At 55.5% G+C, this 7,473-nt stretch overlaps 1 protein-coding gene across 5 annotated transcripts in view; it reads left to right on the top strand.

Moving 5' to 3' along the window:
* TSPAN18 (tetraspanin 18) overlaps positions 1 to 3,307 on the top strand; it is a 177,703-nt gene extending 174,396 nt beyond the window's left edge. For all 5 annotated transcript variants that reach the window (XM_010832226.1, XM_010832227.1, XM_010832228.1 and 2 more), the window contains 2 exons: positions 676 to 774; positions 1,325 to 3,307. In XM_010832226.1, coding sequence (XP_010830528.1) covers positions 676 to 774; positions 1,325 to 1,585 — 360 coding nt within the window. In that variant the 3' untranslated portion in view covers positions 1,586 to 3,307. The remainder of the gene's footprint in view (positions 1 to 675; positions 775 to 1,324) is intronic.
* Positions 3,308 to 7,473: the final 4,166 nt, after the last annotated feature.

Genomic DNA, 7,473 nt, shown 5'->3' on the forward strand with positions numbered 1-7,473 from the left:
CCCCACCCCACCCCCAGCCCCCATGCAGAATCTGCGCCAAGCAGGAAAACAGGGCACAGCCCTCCTGGATGAGGCCCTGGCAGTATGCAGTTTGGGCCACTTACCCCCAGAGACCATCTTATCCCAGAGGCTCCAACCACCGAAGGCCCCACCCTTCCCTGCAGAGGGGAGCAGGGTGGTCAGGCCTCCGGGGAGTATTTTGAAGGTAGCAATGACTTCCAAGGGTCTCTGGAAACTGCGGCTCTGCAGAGATGGCTTGCTGCACACACAGTGGCTTCTTCAGGGCCCAGGACACAGTGCATCCTCTCGGCTCTGTCTGAGGAACAGCTCAGGGTTAGGGAGTGGCAGGAGGGGTGAGCCCCCAGCTGAGGACCAGCCACCCTCTGGAAAGAGCTGCAGTACTGGTGGAGGTTCCCCGGTGGCTTGCTGAGGGCCATGTGGGTAGTCTGCGCGTTCATGCTGGGGATCTGATGATGCAGGGAGGCCACAGGTCCTTAGAGGTAGGGGGTGGGCCCCAAGGGCTCCAAGTCAGCTGCTTACAAGGAGGGTCCCTGGCACTAGGGCCCAGAGGCCTTCCCCCACCCTCCCCCAGAGCAGATCAGTGGAGAAGCCAGGGAAGGGGGCACCGTATCAAGCTGCCATGGCTCTCAGTCCAGCCCCTCCCTCTGCCTCCAGCTCACCCGTGAATTCTTCACCAAGGAGCTCACCAAGCACTACCAGGGCAACAATGACACGGACGTCTTCTCCGCCACCTGGAACTCCGTCATGATCACGGTGAGTGGCCCCAGGGATGCTCTGAGCCCTCAGAGCCCTGACGCCCAGGGGAGCCATTATCTGGCCTCCAGAGCCTTGCTCTCTGCGCCTATGCAGATATCAATAATCAATCAGGCACTGATCTGCTAGCCCAGGCCCAGCCTCAAAACCGGCCTCCATCCGCACAGCATCTTGGGCAGCCGTTGCCCATCAGCCACAGTCCGAACTCAGGGTGAAAGCTGTTCGCCCTCCCTGTCTTGAGTCCTCAAGCAATCGTAACTGTCATCAGTGGCGGTAACCATAGCAGCTACTTACTGAGTGCTCAGCGCCGGTGAAGTAGGAATTGTTGCCAGCACTCTCATTTTACCGTGAGGACACTGGAGGCTCAGAGAGGCTGAGTGGCTTTCCCGGGGTTGCACAGGAGCCGCAGGTGGAGCCAGCTCCCACTTGGATCATGACTACCCCCCACTACGCTGCCTCACAGTGGCCTGTGGACAGGCTTTGCGTTTGTCTCCTCACTCTCATGCCTGGCTCCAGCTCCTATCCCCCTCTTCTCTCTGCTCTGTCCTAGTTTGGTTGCTGTGGGGTCAACGGGCCCGAAGACTTTAAGTATGCATCAGTTTTCCGACTCCTGACTTTGGACAGTGATGAGGTGCCAGAGGCCTGCTGCCGGAGAGAACCCCAGAGTCGGGACGGGGTCCTGCTGAGCAGAGAGGAATGCCTCCTGGGAAGGGACCTGTTCCTGAACAAGCAGGTACCAGGCCCTGCTTCCCCTGGCAGGGAGACCTGTGCATCAGGAGTGGCTGGCCAAGTTGGGTGGGTGGCAATGTGAGCCCAGAAGATCTGAAGGCACTCGGGGAATCCCGTGGAAATGTTGGCTGTGATGTGGGACTCCTGAACGGGGGCTAAGGAAGGCTCCATTCATGCCCCTGAGAGCCAGCCAAAGGGGTTAAAGGATGAGAATGGCAGACAGTCCATCAGCGTCACAGACCAGAGGAGTGGGCATTTTGACTGGGGTTCAAGGGTAACTAGGAGTTTTCCAGTGTTCCAAGTAGAGCACTCCCTGAGTTTCTGGTACTGCAGGTCTCAATAATGAAAACCAGAGTTACACAGCAGGGCCCCTCCTCAGCGGTGCATTTTATTTGGGGAGAACTCACATTTGTCATGTGGAAGCACCCCCGGGCCCCAAGAGAATAAGACTTCCCTGACCTTAGCCTCCAAAGTCAGGGAAGCTCCTAGACTTCTTGGCTTCTTTCGCAACCCAAGGATTTCATCTAAGTCTCAGAAGAGGCCCTTTCCCTTCCTGCTATGTCCCCTCAGTGAGACTCACAGTGCCCTTGACCTTGATCCCCCCTCCTACTTACCAGTCTCCACACTCCTTAGGGGGATGTGTGAGGCCAGGCTGGGGGAGGGCGGGGCAGTGTGGGGAGAATGAGGGTGAACTGAGCCCCGCACCCCGTGTTTGATTCGGCCTTTGATGAGGCTCCCATGGGAGAGCTCCAGATGCCGGGAACCACAGCAGGGGACAGGAGGCAAAGCCCTGTTCCTGCAGGGCCTACAGTCTGGCTAGAGGAAGCAGATGATAAGCAAGCAGCAAGCACATAAGAAGTCATAATCTCACATGAAGTAATCATTTCACTATAAAGAAAATAAAACCGGATGATGGGCTAGAAGGGACTAGGGTGGGACGGGGGTAGGGCTTAAGGCAAGCCTCTCAGAATGCCCCCGGGGAAGGGGAGAGTTGGGCTGAGGCCTGACCCTGGCCATCTGATGAGACTCTTTCCAGCTTCAGCTTTGCCTCATAAACTCAGCACCCTCTCCTCCTGCACCTGCCCACGTCATCTCAAAGGGTTCCCCAGGCCCGGAGAGTCACGTTCCTCCATCCCTTATGGTCCTGTGTCCCTGCGTTGAGTGAAAGAGACCTAAGTACAGAAACAAAGGTCCTGGGATGAGGCTGCTGGGAGCTGGGGGGAGGGACAGCCACCCCAGGGGTTAGGTCTCAGCCCTGAGGAGAGGCTCCGAGCATGGGGAGGGGGCAGGGACAGTCACCCCAGGGGTTAGGTTTCAGCTCTGAGGAGAGGCTGCCGAGCATGGGGAGGGGGGTCATTTCAGGCTGTGATGGCAGGCAGACCTGGGCTATCAGCAGCCATGTCAGCTTGGCCAAGACTCACTCTCTGGACCTCAGATTCCCCATGCAATGGCAGAGACAGCTGGCTGCCCTCGTGTTCGGTTGAGGCTTCCTCCTTGGAAAGAGGAGGTTTACAGACCCAGTGACCACCAGGTAAACCTGCTCTTCCAGCCTCCCTTGCAGCTAGGCCACATGGCAAGTTCTAGCCAAAGGGAGGAAAGTAGAGGTGATCTGTGCAACTGAGCCACGTCCTTAAGAGAAAGCGCTGTGCCCACCCCTTCTCCTTCTCATCACCCCACCCCCAACTCATGGTTGACAGCCATCTCAGACCTTGCAGAGGAGGCTGATCCCCTAGAATATCCAAGCATCAAGAGAGAAGGTGCTTGGGCCACCAACAACCATATGGAGCGGAGCAGCCAGCAACTCAGGGGTTGATCAGTCAGTTCAGCCACTCAGTCATGTCTGACTCTTTGCAACCCCATGGACTGCAGCACGCCAGGCTTCCCTGTCCATCACCAACTCCCAGAGCTTACTCAAACTCATGTCCATCGAGTCGGTGATGCCATCCCACCATCTCATCCTCTGTCGTCCCCTTCTCCTCCTGCCTTCAATCTTTCCCAGCAACAGGGTCTTTTCCAATGAGTCAGTTCTTTGCATCAGGTGGCCATAGTATTGGAGTTTCAGCTTCAACATCAGTCCTTCCAATGAATATTCAGGACTGATTTCCTTTAGAATGGACTGGTTGGGTCTCCTTGCAGTCCAAGGGACTCTCAAGAGTCTTCTCCAGCACCACAGTTCAAAAGAATCAATTCCTCGGCGCTCAGCTTTCTTTGTAGTCCAACTCCCATCCATACGTGACTACTGGAAAAGCCATAGCGTTGACTATGGTTTTGATGAAGACAGGGGTTGATAAAGACAAACAAACTCCTACCAATAGGACCGCTTGCTGCCCGCAGCCAAAGCTCTTTCCTAAAGCCACTTGTGAATTGCTCAGGGAGGCTTCTCATGGGCCCTGTTCTTTTCTGGCTTCATCCTCCACTACACTGCCTCCTTCCTTCTCCCAGGCGTGGCTTTGAAATCGAAGCTCATCAGAGAGATCCCTGTGCAGCTACATTAGTTCCGTGACTCTTCCCCTGCTCCTCATGAGGACTGCCTGAGACTGACTTCTGGGATTCCTTTTCCGAGGCACTAGCATCCCCCCGAGTACTCTTCCTTTTAAAAGCTTCTGCTGAGGGACTCGCTCTGTTTTTTCTCCAAAGCCCAGTTCCCTGAAGCCCACGATGCATTTCTGACTTTGCCTCACATCCTCGTCACAATGCTGAGTCAGTAGCAAAATATTTGAAACTGAAAATCTACACTTAAAGCAAATGCCTCTGTGTTTCACACGGTAAGAATTCTGGAAGATGGTGGCTTCTCTGTTTATCAGTGGCTCCATCATGTCAGCCAAGGCCTAGTCTCAGTAATCCTTGCAACCTTTCCTTGTGCTTAGTACTTCACGGTGGCAAAACGGCTGCCATGGCTCCAGACATTCCACTCGTTGAAGATGGGAAGAAACTGAAAAGGTGGTGCTTCTTTCCCAGAAACCTCCCTAAGACATCCGCTTAGGTCTCATTGGCCAGGACTCAGTCACATGGCTGTCAGGAGCTGAGGCAGAGGGCACTCGTCCATGGGTACTGAGTTAGTCCACCAGCCCTGTTTATCACTGAATGCCAATGAAGAGAAATGAGGAAGTCCCCAAAGAACGTGATCCAAGATGAAAAATCAGGCTCCTCCATTGGTATGAGTTGAATCCACCATGGCAGCTTCCCCTGCCCATTCCTGGGCCTTCCCTGGGTTAAGATAGTCATATGGGCAAGTCAAGAATGTATTTCCCTGCTGGAAAAAAAAATCAGGGGTTGTCCCAGGAGGTGGTGACCTAGCTAGACCATGACCCAAGAGGAAACCATCTATTTCCCCCACTTGTCAGGGTGGTCTTAAGCCTTCTTGCCGCATAGCATCACTGATTCTCTGCTTTATCCTCATGGCTCCCCACCTGCTTCCTGGGTGGTCATGAGTATGGGTGATGCTGTGACTCTCATCAACGGAAATTTCTACACTCTTATCTTCTTGACAAGGGAAAGCACTCCAGCCAGAGAGTGAGAGCAGCCTGTGCAAAGGCCCCAGGGTAGGAGGGAGCACGGTGTGTCCCAGAACCAAGGGAAGGCCACTACGGCTGGAGGACAGTGAATAAGGCAAGACTAGCTCCAGGCGAGGGTATCAGCAGGGCCAGACCAGGCAGTGCCTGTGGACCCAGGGCAAAGAAGCTAGACAAGCAAAGAAGCCCAAGTTCTACGTGGGGTTGTGGCCATGTTGGCTCTCTGGCTGCTTACTGGCCAGGGGTTAGAGATGGGCCTGAGTAGACAGGAGGGAATAGAACACTGGTCCCAGTGAGAAATGAGGATGGGTTAGACCAGGATCACGGTAGAGGAGACAGAGAAGTGTATACATCTGAGAAAGGAATCAGGAGGTGAAACGGCGGCAGATTCCCTCTGGGGAAGGGAGGATGAGGCTGTGCTGGGAGTGACTCCATAGGTTCTAGTTGGGGGGGACCTCGGATCTGCCCTGGGGCGAGTGGACTGTCAGCTGCCTTTGGGGCCTGCAGTGGCCCCAGTGGGCAGCTGGACTTGCAGGGCTCGGGGGAAGGTCCGTGCTGGACGTAGAAACATGGCGGTCTTCGTGGTGGCCCCTCTGGCCTCTGTCAGATGAGGTTGCGGAGGGCGGGTGACTGCAGCCGGGAGTCAGGGTGGGGGCATGTTCCCTCCCTGCAGAGATGAGGGGAGGTGCTGCCAACAGCAGCACGGCTCAGGGACGCACAGTCTGGTGGCAGGTGGGGAAGATGGTCCCTGCAGTGTCTTGCTGGGCAGGGGAGGGGTCGGAGTGGGCCTCTGTCCTGAGGGGGAGGAAGAGGCGATACCCAGGGGTACCGGCTGGAGTTTGGCCCCTGAGCCAGGGACCCCGCCCAGATGAGCAGGAATCAGGGCTTCCTGATGCGACTGCTTCCCTTTAGAATAGAGCAGAGAAGACGCTTGCACTCCCCTTAGGACCAACCCGTTTCCCTGCCTCCTCAGCGGTGACCCTGAGCCAGTGGTCATCTGCCCCCTCCTTCCATTCCTCTTCCTCAAGAGGCTGGAATGGGGTCCAAGCCAGAAGAAGCACATGAGGCCCCAGCAGAGCCTGGCCAGAGGGGACACTCGCTGAGTCCTGGCGGCATCTTCCGTCCGCCCTCTGCCCTGGCTGCTCTCCCTGAGGGCGTCTCAGTAGCAGGGCCTCCGTCAGCCAAGCCATCTGCTTGGTTCAGCCCAGGGTGAACCTTTGGTGTCAGAGCCCAACAGAGGGCAGATGAGCAGTTTAGGCCCCGGGTGCCCCACCCGCAGCAGGCGAGGGGTGCAGGGACAACTTCCCTCTGCTAGATAAGGCCCCCCTCCAGGCCTAAGAAGGCCCCCCAGGCCCAGGTGAGGCATGTGAAAGTCAACATCAAGTTCAGAAGGGGCTTACTGCTTCTCCTATCCCCTTATGGTACAGGGGTGCATGCGTGCTTGTGTGTGTGTGTGTGTGTGTGTGTGTGTGTGTGGTCCACTGCTCCCCGGGTTGTAGAGGGCAACCCAGTTCTGCACTCGGACATCTCCCACCCCCAGGCTGTGCTCTGGGGGGCCAGAGAGAAAGCACATGGTCCTAACGGGACTGAGGGGTGGACCTGCCAACACTGTTCCACGTGCTTTGTCCGTAGCATCTCATCTCATCCTCACACCAGTCCTAGGAAGTAGTCCTACACAGGCCCCAGTCTTTGGATGGGGCAAAGGAGGCCGAGAAAAAGTAAATACAGGCACACCTCGGAGAGACCGAGGGTTCGGTTCCAGACCATTGCAATGGAGCGAGGGACAGGAAATTTTTGGTTTCCTGGTGTCCATAAAAATTATGCTCAGGGACTTCCCTGGAGGTCCAGTGGCTAAGACTGCAGTCCCAGTGCAGGGGCCGCAGGTTTAATCCCCGGCTGCGGAACTGGATCCCACATGCCACAACCAAGACCTCGCACAGCCAAAGAAATAGGCAAATTTTTTTAAAAATGGTTTTTACACTGCACCTTAGTCTGTTACGTGTGCAGTCACTTTATGTCAAAAGAAAAAAATCAGTATGCATACTATAATTTTAAAATGTTGTATTGCTAAAAATGCTCACTGTCATCTGAGCCATCAGCAAGAGGCAGTGTGTGCTCAGTCGCTCAGTCGTGTCCGACTCTTTGCGACCCCATGGATTGCAGCCTGCCACACTCCTCTGTCCATGGGATTCTCCAGGCAAGAATACTGGAGTGGGTTGCCATGCCCTCCTCCAGGGGATCTTCCCAACCCAGAGATCAAACCCACATCTCTTACGTCTCCTGCGTTGGCAGGTGGGTTCTTTATCCCTAGTCCCACCTGGGAAGCAAGAGGTAGTAGTAACATCGAAGATCACTGATCACAGATCCCTGTGACACATCTGATAAGAATTAAAATGCTGGAAATATGGTGAGAATTACCAAGATGAGACACTGAGGCGAAGTGAGCAACCACTGTTGC

This window comes from Bison bison, unplaced genomic scaffold (genome assembly GCF_000754665.1).
Source record: "Bison bison bison isolate TAMUID 2011002044 unplaced genomic scaffold, Bison_UMD1.0 scf7180017860457, whole genome shotgun sequence".
NCBI lineage: Eukaryota > Metazoa > Chordata > Mammalia > Artiodactyla > Bovidae > Bison > Bison bison.